The 16,445-nt window shown below is 32.7% G+C and overlaps 1 protein-coding gene across 1 annotated transcript; it reads right to left on the bottom strand.

Moving 5' to 3' along the window:
• Nucleotides 1-10,549: 10,549 nt before the first annotated feature.
• On the bottom strand, nucleotides 10,550-13,585 carry LOC110937353 (heat shock factor-binding protein-like). Its single transcript, XM_022179762.2, has 5 exons — nucleotides 13,443-13,585; nucleotides 12,241-12,294; nucleotides 11,242-11,265; nucleotides 11,118-11,160; nucleotides 10,550-10,840 (listed from the first exon to the last, which is right to left on the bottom strand). The coding sequence occupies exons 1-5, from the start codon at nucleotides 13,443-13,445 to the stop codon at nucleotides 10,698-10,700; spliced, it is 267 nt and encodes an 88-aa protein (XP_022035454.1). The 5' UTR covers nucleotides 13,446-13,585; the 3' UTR covers nucleotides 10,550-10,697.
• Between the last annotated feature and the right edge of the window lie 2,860 nt (nucleotides 13,586-16,445).

Raw genomic sequence — 16,445 nt, 5'->3', positions numbered from 1 at the left:
AGTTTCGCTCGCGTTTGATCGATTGAAGATCGTACGGCTGAGGGCATCGCGTACATAATGTATGATAAGAGGTATTGTACGTTAACCGGCCTCAATATATATATATATATATATATATATATATATATATATATACATATATATATATATGTATATATTACGGACTGAAACCGTTGCAAGGTCATATATAATACGGACTGAAACCGTTGCAAGGTATAAAACTTGTCCCGCATCGGTTGTATGGGTAATAACTAACAAGTATGAGGTTTATAGATGAGATAAGCTCTCTCGCCCACTAGACTAATCTTTTGGCATGAGTTCGCTTGTTTGGCCTGTAAAAGTGATATTAGAGTTAAAACTCGAAGTGGTGGTACACGGAGTAGTGATCTAGATGGAACCAGTCGTACCAACAAAGATGTTGGCGCACATTGCTTGTGTCCACAACCACTAGACTAGTTTTTTGGGATGAGTTCTCTTATTTAGGCTACCAAATAAGCTCACTGACCCGCTATACTAGTCTTTTGGGATTATATTTGGGTTGTAACAATATAGTAGGATATAATCGACTAATTTACATTCTATTTTTAACCTTTTATTTAGAAAACTATTTAGTTATTATTATCATTATGTAGTGCATGATGATGGTTTGGCTTTTATCAATATTGAGAGCTTGTTTATAAATTTGGTCACTGTTGCAAGTAAAAAAGGATATGTATGTACAGTTGCAAATATACTTTTAGTGGTATCATTACATATATAAGCTATGGGGGCAAGGCTCTATAAAAAACTCTATCTTTTTTAGAAAACTATGCAAATCCATTTTCATCCATTGATTACCTTTCATCTAACTTGATCAATGGCTCTCATAATTTTGGTAAGAATTATATTTAAAAGAAATCTTATAATACACATTAGTAAAGGAGAAGGGCATTTAAGACATTCAAAAATCTGACTTTTCTCTTACACACATCAACTTTATTTCTCTTACACACATGTTATCTCTCTCTCTCCTCTCTCTTCTCTCCTCTTTTCTCTCTCTTCAATCAAGATCATGATGAACACCAAACACAAGTTTCGATCTTCAAGTCCAGATCTACATCGTGTGAAAGAAAAAATGTTTGAAGATTGTTGTTTTAGAGAGAGAACGACGGCACGATGAAGGTTTTTAGAGAGATGATTTTTTTAGAGAGAGAAACAACAATCTTCATCATGTTCATCTATAATCTTTATTTTTTAGAGAGAGAGAGATTTGAATGTTCAAGTGTGTGTGAGAGAAGAAGGTTTGAAGACCCTTCTTCGTGTTCATCGGACGGGGTATAGATCCGGTAAGTGTTCTTGAAATATCATTTCACACTTGATTTTTTGTTGAAATGGTTGTTAATATGTTTTTATGTGCTGAAAGTGTTTTAGTAATGGTTAATGGGGTATCCATGGTTAATGTTCATGTATTTTAAATAAATCAAAAACTTTAGGATGGGATTTTGAACGAGTTTTTTTGTTGGTTTGGTTGCTTGTTAGGGGCTTTTGATCTTAACAGTAGCTGTTCTTTTGTTGGTTTGGGTTGCTTGTTTGGGTTAATGATCTGAACAGTAAGTGTTTTTTTTTTGTTTGGTTGCTTGATTCACAGACTCAGGCCCATAACATGTGTTAAGCCCCCTGTTAGAATCTTATATAACGTGTGTTAATTTACAGAAACAAACCCATAAAGATATTCAATTGACAAGCTTGATGGATGTAGGCGAAGTTAATGCGTGTTCTAGTAATGGTTAATGTTCATGTATTTTAAATAAATCCAAAACTTTAGGATGAGATTTTGAATGGGTTTTTTTTGTTGGTTTGGGGCTTTTGATCTTAACAATAATTGTTTTTTTTGTTGGGTTGCTTGATTTACAGAGACAGACCCATAACATGTGTTAAGCACCTGTTAGAATGATATATAATGTGTGTTGATTTACAGAAACAGATCCATAAAAAGATATTGAATTGACAAGCTGGATGGATGTAGGCGACGTTAATGCAGGGACATTGAATAAGTCACATCCTTTGGGAAAGATGTCTTCGTTCATTTATAGCATGTGTTGGTGGTTCATGCTGTAACAGAACACCATGATGTAACGTGTAATATGAAACGAGCCATTTATGGTACACATGTACCGGTAATTTTGGAATATATAATATTGTATTCATGTATAAGCTAGTGGTTTACAAAACACCATGATGTGTATATACTGATCTAACATGTGTTACAATTTGTCTGTTCGGAACATGTAATTGCTTAACATGTGACAAGGGTGAAAACAGTCGACGGGGGCGATGAGTTTAATGGGGAGCTTAGTTAATATCGTAATCTTGTTGTAACCCCACTTGTATACATATGATAACATGTAAGCATCCATTATAACCCGACTTGTATTCATGTATATGAAAGTGGTTTGCAAAAGACCATGATATGCATATACTGATCGTAACACGTGAACAAGTTAACATGGAACATACAAGTTAATATCGTAACACCGTATACCTGAATAAAATGTGTTAAGCCTCTGTTATACCTGAATACATGAGTATAAGCTAGTGGTTTCCAAAACACCATGATGTGTATATACATATTGTAACATGTGTTAAAGTGACTGAAAATGTATAACGTGTGTTAAGCATCTATTATAACGTGTGTTAAGACTTCCATAATGGATGAATAAACTACAATAGTAACTTAACAACAACAGAGTAAACATGATATAACGTGTGTTAAGCCTCTATTGTAACATGTGTTAAGACTTCCAGAATGGATGCATAAACTTCAATAGTAACTGTAACAGTAGAGGTACAAATACGGGCGCCTCCACCATTATAATCTTGTTGTAACCCGACTTGTATTCATGTATATGAAAGTGGTTTGCAAAACACTATGATGTGCATATACTGATAGTAAACACGTGTACAAGTTAATATGGAACATACAAGTTAATATCGTAACACCGTATACCTGGGATAAAATGTGTTAACCCTCTGTTATAATCTTGGTTTAACCTAACATGGTGTTATGTATAAGCTATTGGTTTCCAAAACACCATGATGTATATATACATACTGTAACATGTGTTAAGCGACTGAAATGTATAACGTGTGTTAAGCATCTATTATAACGTGTGTAAAGACTTCCATAGTGGATGAATAAACTCCAATAGTAACTTAATAACAACAGAGTAAACCTGATATAACGTGTGTTAAGCCTCTATTATAACATGTGTTAAGACTTCTAGAATGGATGCATAAACTTCAATAGTAACTATAACAGTAAAGGTACAAGTACGGGCGCCTCCAACAGAAAATGTGTTAAGTCTAGACCGTTTTAACATCATGTACTAGAGAAAACAAGAAGAGTCTCACATTACATATTACTAGTAAACAAAAATACATAGCACTAACACGTGTTACGTTGTACATGGGTTTCATGTCACATGTAACACATGCATGTCCTGAAGTTCAAACTATAACACGTGTTAGTTGTGTTGTGCTGTAACATAAACATGGTCATGATCCTTAAGCATCTGATCCACGTTTGACGAAACCAACGGTCCCGAGAATTGGATCTTGTTTCCCTTGTATCCATCACCATCCTAATAACAAAAAGATAAGATAACCGTTAAGTCGTTAACCCCACATAACTATTAACACATTCATAGCCAGAAAATCTTTTTCTCAAACAACATCACAACTTTTTAGCTAAATTGCAATCTTTTTCCCAAATAAAATCACAACACAGCCAAAAATCAGTTCATATGCAAACCAAGCATAACTTTTTAACACAAAAATAAAAACCTGTAAATTACATAAACATTTACCCCTTTTAAGAACCATTTTAACAAAAAAAATCATGTTTCATCTCTAAAACAACCATTACACAAAAACCTATTAACAACCAGGTTTTATGAATAATTTTTGATATTTTTTCGTCTTTTTTTTTTTTTTTGGAAAATTGTGAAAAGCAAGGAAACAAGATTAAATATTTCAGAGATTTAAACCTGGGTTGCCTAGAACACTTCTTTTTTTTCTTGATTAGTGGTTGACTTTGACTTGGAGGAGGATGAGCAAAGTAATTTTGATGATTTGGATTATAACCGCTTCCATTTTCTTGACATATATTCTCAGAGCAAGAATTAACAGTAGTTGCATGAAGATCAGATGCAGAACTCAAATCATCTTCCAGAATCACATCGAAGGTTGGTGGATTTGTCTCCATGAACATTAATAATGGAGAAAGGATGATATGCAGGAGAATAGAGGTAAATGAAGATATGAGGGAAATTAATGGAGATGAGATCTTGTAATTCTTGCTTTTAAAAATGAAATAATCGAAAAGAAATATGAGTTTGACAATGAGGTGATGGGCATTAATGATAATGTCAAATCAATTGGGGAAGATATCTTGGGGGTTGGGTGGATAGATGTACAATTACAAATATACCCTTAGAGGCAAAAAGTATAATCAGATTACTATGCATACGTGGAAGGATGTAGGCCACATGTTGAGTTTGCAAAGTTTTCTAAAAATTAAGGGTTTCTTATAGAGCATTATCCTAAGCTATGGTTATCTATAAATGATGTAGCTATTTTTTATATGAACTTTGAGTGATTGTTGCTAAAAGTATATTCAATAATTGCTACCTTTTAATGATTGAAAGAGTAATGAGTGGATTATTTTAATTCATATTGTCATTCCCAGTAGAGACATGATTCGTACAAAATCAAGATTATTTGATACAGTATTAAGTCTGTTGGTACTATGACATCTTTTGCTTGATAATATGTTTTAGTTGTGCTTATATCACTTTCTTTTAAGGATATTTATTTTAAGGTTAAATTGTTACTTTACTTTTTAGATGATATCCTTATTCCTGATCTCGTCTAATCAGGGGCGTAGCTTTCAAGGGGGGGGGGGGGGGGCGTCCGACCCCTCGAACGTTTCGCTCAGTAGTGTTATGTATGTACGTTTCGTATAGAATTTTTTAGGTATATACGTTTTCAACCCCCCGGTTTTATAAAAATTTGTTTAGTTATATAGAACTTTTAGATGCGGTTACTTCCGACCCCCCGGTGGAAATTTTCAAGTTTCGTCACTACGTCCAATAGGCTTACCTGTCTTAGTTTGGCCCGCTAAAATAGACCAAATCGTCCTATACAAAAGGAAACTTAGCTCCTTATGTGAAGGAGCTTGACTCCTCTCCTCTCCACAGGATCCATCGCTCGTAATACATACTTGGCATACATATCCATGATATATACACTTATGTTTATGATACATTAGGTGTAAGTATACTGAGTTGATCGCTAGAGTGTCCATAAGGGTTATTTATGGCGTTCACAACGTTGTTCATGGTGCAAGAAAACGAGTAAGACAACTTATGAGGTTATGAAAATACTTTAAAGGTTAACAAAAAAAAAAAACAAATAGGGTTTTTAATGAGATTTAGACATGTTATACGTTTGAATGATAATTTTTTTAAAAGTTAATGAGATTAAATACAAAATCCAAAAAGTGTGAGAACCGTGAAGTATATGAAATTAATTTGACCATTTGATCAAGGTAAATCAATGGCTAAGATAGAGATAATAACAAAATTGTAAGTAGCTTTTTTTTTAACGGTAAAGATTACATAAACACTCCTCCTAAATTACATAAATTCTACCCCATGTCAGGATTTGAACCTTGGTCTCTTCTCAAGAGACACAAAGTCTCTACCACCCCACTAAAGTGGTGATGGCAAAATTGTAAGTAGCTTAAAAATGACTTTTAGTTTACTTCCATCGTTTTTTTAAACACACATAACGTTTACTACTTATTTGTTTAGTATGTACACACTATAAAATCTATCAATATTGTACTACTTTTCTTTAACGACTTTGTTTGTAAAAAGTTTGTTGTGTTGTACGTAGAACTTGTATGTTCTGTTTTTAGGCTGCGTTTTTACGTGCATAATTGTTAACAACGTTATAACATGTCACATAATTATTCACACGTCATACATTTCACACGGAAAAATCAATATATACATTAACCGGCCTGTTCATACATGTACATATATCGTTTTGTTAAAAGAACCTTTGAATAAATCATCCTATTTGTTTAATTATTATTAAAAGAAACTTTGAATATATCATCCTATTTGTTTAATCTAAACACATATGAAGGGCAATACTGGAAAACAACACAAGAATATGATATATGAAAGCGAGTACAATACAATTACAAGGAAAGCGGGCAAGTATATATTTAAATAAGGCATGCAAGCCACCCACCCTCACTATATTATTTGTCTCTTCACAAATCAAAACCACCAATTGTTTTCCAAACAACAACAATGTTGAATACTTCCAATCTTATTCTTCTCCACCTGCTCATCTCCGCCTTCGCGCTATCTTCTTTCAACATCTCACCTGTAGCCGCAGGCGGAGATGAGTTCAGGTGGATCTCAAACCAGACAGGAGGATGCAAGGGATCTATAGCCGAGTGTATGGCAACGGGGGAAATGGAAATGGAAACGGAAAGCACGAGACGCATATTAGCTACGAGTAATTACATAAGCTACGACGCGCTGCAGGGGAATAATGTGCCGTGCTCACAGAGAGGTGCGTCGTACTATAACTGTCGGTCTGGTGGTCAAGCTAACCCTTACCAGCGTGGTTGCAGTACCATTACTCGTTGTTCACGTTGATTTCATTTGCATTTGCATTTGCATTTTGTTTGTTTGAATTTCTTCTTCTTCTTTTTTATCTTTTTATTTTCATTTTTAAAAATATGATATTATGACGATATGATCGTTGGATGAATTTCATGTATTGTGTATAATTACTTCTGGTAATGATGATCTTTACGGCATGTTTCACAACCGTTATTCTGCTTGTTGGGAATTTAATAACGTTTACTTTTTTTTTTTTTTTGAAAAATAAACTTCAAAAAAAAAAAAAAAACGTTTACAGTTTCTAATGTTCATTTTGTTATATTATTGTTTTTATTTATTGTTTGCTAGTTGATTTATTAACTTTGCCTGCATTCCTGTAATTATCCTTTACTATTATTACTTTGAGGGTTTAGATGTTTAATCATTATATATACTCGATAATTTTTCAATCTGATATTTCTAATTTTAGATTAATGTGTGTTTATATATATTTACGGTGAGGTTAGTAATTACATAATGTTAGACTATTGCAAGAACAAAAAAAATAAATAAATAAAAACTAAATCATTATTTTTTTATCATTTATTAATACTTTATAAAAAAAAACTTCTTACATATTAATGCATATTTTATGTACATAAAAAGTCATTAAACAAATATGTCATATGTTTTTTAAATGTTTACCTATACATGTACAGATTATATGTCTATCATTGGCTCATTGCATATCTAAAGGTTCTATAAATAAACATGTATATTCTTTTTAGAAAGAAAAAAAAAGTTTCAAGAGAGATACATAAAAGTTTCATTTAAATAATGCATTGTTTATTTTGTTAAAACGGTTTTCATAAAAATATGTGTTCTATCTACACCCTTTTCACCATATGATTTATGTGATGATTATTTTGGTGACTAGCTATCATGAATTAATTCTTTTCTTAAATCAAATAAAAGCACAAGATATAAATTTTGGCAAATATCTTAAAAGCCAAGGAAGGATATTATTTTTCTTTTTTAATATTCGAATTCAAAATTGAAATTACATCCTAAAAGAGAGCATTAGAAGGCAAAAGTAAAAGGGAAAGGTATCCTCGCTGCCGTGATAGACTCGGTCGCTACCAAAACCAAAAGAAATGTCAAAGAAGAATATGTGATGACCTTTAATTTTTAAATGTTGTATGTTTTTGTCATAAAAGTTTATGGTTAACAATTATGATTCGATGAAAATTAATAATAAACAAATAACAAGCTTTGTCTTATACGACTTTATTAAGTGGACTTCTAGAACCTACGGGTAAAATAAATTCATGGTTGATCAATATTTTATTCAAAATAGATTTTAGTCTATCAACACTACAACCGTTCTTTAAAAAAAATTAAAAAATATATTTATAATTTGAAAACCATTAAAAGTACAAAAGTCTCTACAGCTATCAAAAGCCCAAAATTGAATTTCTGATGAGTGGTCATCATCCAGCTATTATCATTATTGTACTAAATCAATATGTTGTGAGGTGATGAGTGCCTCATCCTTCAGTTTTAGAAGTTTTCTAATAGAATTATTTTTATAGTTTTTCTATTTATATACCGATTTATTTTACCTAATCATTAGAAACATACAAAACATATACCTAGCTTCCAAGTATGACCATCTTCAAGCATATCTAATTTCTAGAGTTAATTATACAAATAGGTCCTGTGGTTTATACCTAATTTCGTCTTTAGGTATTAACTATTTTTTTTAACATGTTTAGATTTTATGATTTCAATTTTGTAATACCTTTGGGTACTAACATCAAAATTAGTTAATTAATGACTAAAATACCCTTGCATTTTTTTAAGTTTATCAATGTAACACATTTGGGTACTAACACCTAATTTTATTTAAGTTTAAATCAATTTTACAAAATCTAATTATTTTTTTATTTTCATCTTTTTATTATATCTCTTAATTAACATAAAGTCTATTTATTTTTTTATTTTTATATTTTTATTAAATTTCTTATTTAACATAAAATCTACTTGTTACACCAGTATTTTTTTAAATAGATTTTTTAAATAAAATCTACTGGCTATATAGTTTTATGTAAATTAAATTTCTTACTCGTTTAAATAATGTAAACCTTACTCGTTTTCAATTTTGGATTGAAATGATTGATAATAATAATAAATATCTTTCATGTAAAAAAAATCAAGCCTTTTTTTAACTCGTTTTTTGTTCATTTACATTTTACTATTTTAAAAAGATATTTAATTTACATAAAACTATACAGTTTACATTTTATCTAAAATACCTAGCTATATAGTTTTATCTAAAATATCTAGCTATATAGTTTTATTTAAATTAAATATCTTTCTAAAATAGTATAATGTAAATAAACAAAAAAAAACGAGTTAAAAAAAGGATTAAATTTTTTTACATGAAAGATATTTATTATTATCAATCATTTCAATCCAAAATTGAAAACGAGTAAGGTTTACATTATTTAAAACGAGTAAGAAATTTAATTTACATAAAACTATATAGCTAGTAGATTTTATTTAAAAAATCTATTTAAAAAAAATACTGGTGTAACAAGTAGATTTTATGTTAAATAAGAAATTTAATAAAAATATGAAAATAAAAAAAATAAATAGAGTTTATGTTAATTAAGAGATATAATAAAAAGATGAAAATAAAAAAATAAATAGATTTTGTAAAATTGATTTAAACTTAAATAAAATTAGGTGTTAGTACCCAAATGTGTTATATTGATAAACTTAAAAAAAATACGAGGGTATTTTAGTCATTAATTAACTAATTTTGGTGTTAGTACCCAAAGGTGTTACAAAATTGAAACCATAGAACCTAAACCTGTTAAAAAAAAAGTTAGTACCCAAAGGCGAAATTAGGTATAAACCACGGGACCCATTTGTGTAATTAACTCTAATTTCTATCTTCAAGATTTCAACTATTTTGACATCCTTTGAGGTGTCAAAAATGTCTGGTAAGTAATCGTATAGTATAATTTGTAGAACATGTAACTTCTACTGATCACACATTGACAACCACCCGGATTCTATCAACAATGTGAGTTTATAAAGATATAGATATCATCACTCGTATAAATAGTCGATCTAGACATGATATTGTGAACAAACAACTAATGATCTCAAGGTTCTAAAAACCTCTTATATTGTTCCAATGACTTCCAAGTTATGTTTGCCACACCCACAAACCAACCTCTCATCCGTGACACATCTTTAAACAAGTTTAAGTGAGACTTATTTTGCTAACACTCATTGAATGGAATTAAAATTCTTTCTACAAACTCATCTTTGTAGCAAACACTTTGGAGGCACGAACCTTTCTTCCACACGACTTAAACTTGCATAGCAAACAAGTCGTGTGAGGTCATCATCGTAGCAAACAATTAGACGTGCAAGGTCCATATCCACGCACAACACTACTTCATGGGGCAAACATGCCCTGCGTTAACTCCAAGTGGCTTCACCATACACCTCGTTTACAAATATAAACCGCTACAAACAGTCAACTTAAGCTGCTTTTCATGACCACTTACCTTCCACCCTAGTTCCTCATAGATGTCACCTAACTCTGTATTAGGTATAAGCATAAACTAATACACATTTTATGTCCTCATTTCCTAATACACTTTCAAGTTTCAATCACCTTTTTCTTTTTCCAAAAGCATGGTATGTTTGTATATTAAGAGCAAAAGGCAAAATAATTGACCCATTTACCAAATAAAAAACTCAAAAATGGAAATGGACAGCTAAAAAAGCGTCTGCGCCTCAGAATAGGAAGCTTTTTGTTGACCACAAAAAGGTAAAATGCACCAACAATCCAAAAAACGACACAAAAATCAACAAATTCAAATGAGCTGCGGATGGAATAGATGGAAGTGACGAGTAGCATACGGATATATGCATAACAAAATAAAAGTTAACACGCAAACATTCAAATATATCTCACTTCATTGATAAACATAGCACGAGTAGATAATTGAAGTGCTAAGCGGAACCTTCTTCTGTCTTGGGCTCATCAGGTTTCTTCGATGTAGACAAAGGTGACGGAGAGCCTTCGACCCCCATTTCTGTTCTAAGGTCATTAATGCTCTGCTCCAGCTCGTTTATGCGGTCACCCATCTCATCAAGTATAATGCAGTTAAGAAAAACTGTAGGACAAAAAATAAGTAGCTGTAGCAATTTCGGTTCATTTTTATGAATCTGGGTCAATTCGTGTGGTCAAATATGAAACGTTAACTGTAAAATGAAACGGAACAAACAGGTTAAACGTTTCAAAGGTCATCTACGTGTTAGACACGTATAATGTCCTGAATTTTTTTACTTATAAAATTGTACTATTCATTTCAATAATTTAGCTTTGTAATCCAAATGAAACGATTAGTAGAAAAGGTTAAAAAAGGATATTCTTTTGAACAATGGAGTCGGACATTGTCTGAAATCTGTTTTGCTGCAATAATAACACGTGTCAGGATGAAATAGAAATTATGGGTGAAATATAGATAGAAATACAACATTGTTCACATCTTACCATTTGCTGAAGAAGGGTTTGAACCTGCAAAAGAGACAGATAAATTAGTGAAAATTGGGCCACATAGCTACAAAGTAGGATACGCGGATCGGTTAATTATAACAAACTTGATAATAGGTTTATAACACCAACTTTTAACAATGTCACTATATTATTAGGCTAATAGCAACACAATGTTCAAATGTAATATTGAGTCCATCAGTTCATAACATCAATAACTGAAAAATGGGACAGCTTTGTTTCATATTTCCAACTCATAAGACTATTAGTGTGATGACAAAATCCACATTTTAAATTTTTTTCAAAAAACTATGGCCATGTTTAAGAAACTAATGTCATTCTGCACATTTTATATGCAACACTTTTTGGATAAAAATCAATTAGACAAGAATTAGAGAAGACAAACTAATTAAAAAAGAATGTGAGTGCAGGGAAGAACAGTGAGAAAAGGGTGGCATATGGTATGAAGGAAATGTGCTTAATAGTGAGAAAGAATAGAAAAGGGCTGTGGGGATAAGATGTTAAATGTTCAGATCCAACCCAAACGGAGACTCAGAAACCAACCAAAATATTAATAAGCCTAAAGTAAAAAAGGCCAAACCAATGGATCATTTATTTGTTCGATTACACGCTTTCTTAAAAAACGTTGATTCATATAAATGAAATCAGACCTAAATCAAAATTACAGCTATTGGACAGCGTAATCACGAAAAAGGCAAAGATGCCATGCACAAAACAACTCTAAAACAAAAAAAAAATATGATGTCTTCATCTAGCAAAATTCTGTGAATGTGGATAAGAAATAAGTATTTAAAGGTCACTAGCTTGTACAAACATTCAACGTCCAAGCTCAATTATATATATACAAAAGCGAGACTCAAAATATAGGAATATGACCAACCCGTGGTTTAAGCTCGAACATTTAACTGCTAATCGCAAATGACACCAATAAGCCTAAGCCGATAAAATATAATAGAAGCAAATGCTCTAGAAACTTACAAATTGTGTCATGTCAGCAGTGCTTTGCTTGGTATCTCCCGAATCTTGTCCATCCTGCCAAAAAAAACAAAGCAATCCAATTGTGTTTAAAAAATACACATTTCAAACTGAAAGGAATGATCTCCTGTTGAGATAGAAACAAACATGCAATTAACAATCAACTCAAAATCAGATAATTACAATATCTGTTGTCAGTTGTCACTGGATTTTCTTAGGAACACCAATGAGTTATTAGACCACTTTCATGCAAGAAGAATTGCAATGAGATCCTTCCAGGTGATGGAGCAAAGTGAGACAAAAAGTTAAAAACAGAAAACATCATTCCTACCATAGTTGTCAAAGGCGCAAGGCACTTAAAGAGCAAGGGCCCGAGACAAGCAAGACGCATAACATAAACATACCATTTTTTAGGGTTTTAGACATGTTTTAGATTGTTTAAGGCTAGTTTAGGCTGGTTTCAGGGCATTTTTAGATGTTTCAAACCACTTTGCCTGGAATTTTCAAAACTTTGCCTTGGATTTTCAGGATTTGGCCATATTCTCGCCAGAATCTGACCCAAAAATGGCCAGAATCTCGCCAGAATCTCGCCAGAAACTCGCCGGAGTGCCTGGATGGCAGCAAGGCCTTTCGACAACATAGATTCCTACATATCTAGATACTGAAGACGCAATAAGGTGGTTCTTAATTACTGAAATGATTCCCTATTTCCCTATAATGACTTCAAATGAAAACCATCCCTTAGCAAACTCCTTAATAACCCTAAAACTAAAACATAACATCATTAGAGCCACAGAAACACAATTTCACACCAAAAGTATTTTTCAATGGAGCAGTATCACTGTAACAAAATGTGATTCAAACTAAGAAGCATAAAACACTCCGTTTTTTTCCACTGTAAAGCTGTAAAGCCTCAAACTAGATCGTCACTTAGGGTTACAAACAAACTAAAATCAGTTCAAATTTTGACCTAAAGGATCTCAAGATCCACCATATGCAGGATTCCAGATTTCAAATCGAATTCACAAGATGATGCTAGAAATACGTTCTGCATTCGTATCAATAACTCAAATCGAAGAAAAACCTTACGGTTACATGAAACCCTAGCCCAGCGATACTGATGCAAAATCAAATATCGAAAAACATAATAAAACGGCAAACAGATGGAGAGAATAAAGGGAGGATTATAGAGAAAATTTACTTACCATAGTAGCGAGTGATTGTGAGTCGGTCTGATGTCGTCTCTGTTTCTTGGTGGTCAAGTGCTGGTGAGGAGTGGTCGATGATTTCGTGATCTCCTTTATCTATCGGTGAATCCGGGTCCCTAAATTTCGGGAAAATGACCATTTTGCCATCGCTACACATATTCAAATTTTGAAAATTGAAAATCCGCAACTTTTGTAGTATCATATGTTTTTTTGGTTCTTTGACTACTTTGGCTTAAAACGTTGAAAAAAAAAGCTGAAGGGGCGAATACGGGTGGCACTGATTCGTCTTGAATGTAAGTTGAGGTTTTACTAATTATTTCATTGTCGTGCATTCAAGCGGGTGGAGGTCGGGTTTCCGCGCATCTGGGAGAGCCAAGGGGTTGGCAGCGGTCGAGTAGTCGACCTTGGCCACAGCGCCCGGTGTTACGGTGGTTGGCATGTCGTTCCTTGTTGTTCAAAAAAAAAAGTGGGGAGCCCGTGTGTTGCAGCGGAGTCGACAATATAGGCCGAGAACATAATTCAAACCTAAAAATGTTAAAAATCATATATATACGTTGTGTGTGTGTATATATAACAGCACTCGCGCTTCGCGGCTGCAATACACGAGAAACCTTTGTGAGAAACCCGCGCGTTGCGGCGGAGTCGACAATCTACGTATAAATTTTTAACTAACTTCTCTAAAAATTACAAAATACATTTTATGTTAAATTTGATTAATTTTGGTTCACTGATTGGTCCTTTAGTCCAAATACACAAATAAAATAGAATGTATTTTTGAATATATATTATTGATGAGTGTGATGATTATCCATGAGCTTAAATTTTATTATTTATAAATAATCTAATATGTAGTATAGATTTATTAAACATTAGTGTCATTGACGAAAGGAAGAGGAGTATAAATGAAAGAAAATGACAAAAAGTTAGGCATTTTAACTTGACCATTCGTATGCCATCTTATAATTTGATGTAAATTTATCATTTTTTACATAGGAAATGCTTTATATAGTAACATAGATAGAAACCTAAGGACTTAGAGGCTCTTTGGCAACTTCTGAATGGTTAAATGTTGAACTAGTAAGAGGTCTGAACCATTAAGTGCTGAACATTAAGAGCCTGTATAATGTTTAACCGTTTAGAGGCAAATTTCTTACCAATTCAGATTTGAGGTCCTAACCATTCAGACTCAGTATAATGCTTAACCATTCAGAGGTAAATGTTTGAATCATTCAGACATCTGCTCGCGAAACAAAGAATCTGAATCATTAAGTGCTGAACCAGTAAAAGGTCTGAACCATTAACAGTTTCACTAAGAGATAAACAAACAACCCCTTAATGTCTTTAATAACCTTTGCATCTGTATTAAGATATAAACAAATAGCCCCTTAATGTCTTTAATAACCTTTGCATATGTGATCTCTATGTCAAAGAAAATCGTCTCGTTTCTTACTTTTCAAATGCACCAACAGACAATCATGATAATCCCTTGAAGCTAGGGCTGTAAACGAACCGAACGAACACGAACAAGGCCTTGTTCGTGTTCGTTCGTTAAGGAAATAAATGTGTTCACGAACGGTTCATGAACACTTATCGAACGAGATTTTATGTTCGTGTTCGTTCATTAAGGAAATGAGCGTGTTCGCGAACGGTTCACGAACACAAACGAACACAAATAAATTTGGCGAACGTGACGAAGGATAAAGATAGATGGCCCAGAGAGTAGCACTCGAACTTGAATCCCTTATTGTGGAACGGAGGTCGATCATATTCGTGGATGTAAATAATGAGAAATGAAAGGGAAATGATGCATAAACAAGGTGAAAGTGTGTTTCATAGTTTAATTGTTAGGGAAATAAAATAAATAAAAGTTTAATAATATAAAAAGTACAAATAAAATATACGAAAGTACAAAGGTATTCAATTAAAACACAAACATACGAACATAAACGAACGCAAATCAACGAATGTTCACGAACACGTTCACGAACACCTTACCGAACGTTCACGAACACAATCGAACGAACGAGACCTCTGTTCATGTTCGTTCATTTAACTAATCGAACGAAATTTATTGTTCATGTTCGTTTGTTTATTAAACGAACGAACATAAACGAACTTCCCGCCGAACGGTTCATGAACTGTTCGCTGAACGTTCGGTTCGTTTACAGCCCTACTTGAAGCACTTTGCTCTTCTTCTTATCCAGAGAACTAAACCTATGAAAGTTCAAAAGATCCGGAACTCAAAAAGCATAAATGGGGATCACCTTGCACCAACCTGAGATTGCTTGCCAAACTTATGTGAAACGACACATAACTAAATTGTATCTAAAAAGGAGGTGAACTGACGATTTAGATTCAACGTTAGTTCATTCTTTTGTTGAAACGAACATTATAAAAGTATAATCTACATTCCTTTTCCATTTAGAATTTATTCTCTTTTTTTAACAAACACTATCGAAGCATTTTTTATGATTATAAATGTTCTGTGGTATTTTTATTTTAAAACAAAATGTACTACATAATCACTATAAAATTCGTTTTTTCTTATTCAAATTACATGGATTGTCCCTATTTTTAATACTCGTAACATATATATTTGTATCATGGTATGTGGTATGTTAATCCTTGCCATGTGCAAGACACATGAGGCAAGATGATCATTTCATTTGTATTTATGTGAAACAACAAAAACCATCCCTCAATTTTAAAGATGTGTTCTCTCTCTTCCCTAGTCACCACCATTAACCATCCATGTTACCATCAGTGGCGGATCCAGGAATTTTTTCATGGGGGTGCGGAACATTTTTAAAAATTTTAGGCCCCTATGTATATGAGTAAAAAAATCGGTTCGTATCGGGTCGGGTCAGATCGGGTCATGTAAAACAAACGAACATCAAACTAAATTTATATAATAATCAAAAACATGTAAACTTTGTTACAAACATAATTAAAACGTCGACGCCCTACGGGTTTTCATTTTTTGAAATCTATCCAAAACAT

Source organism: Helianthus annuus, chromosome 4 (assembly GCF_002127325.2).
Source record: "Helianthus annuus cultivar XRQ/B chromosome 4, HanXRQr2.0-SUNRISE, whole genome shotgun sequence".
Taxonomy (NCBI): domain Eukaryota; kingdom Viridiplantae; phylum Streptophyta; class Magnoliopsida; order Asterales; family Asteraceae; genus Helianthus; species Helianthus annuus.
The sequence above is the reverse complement of the archived record's forward strand: the minus strand, read 5'-3'. Positions and strand labels throughout refer to the sequence as shown.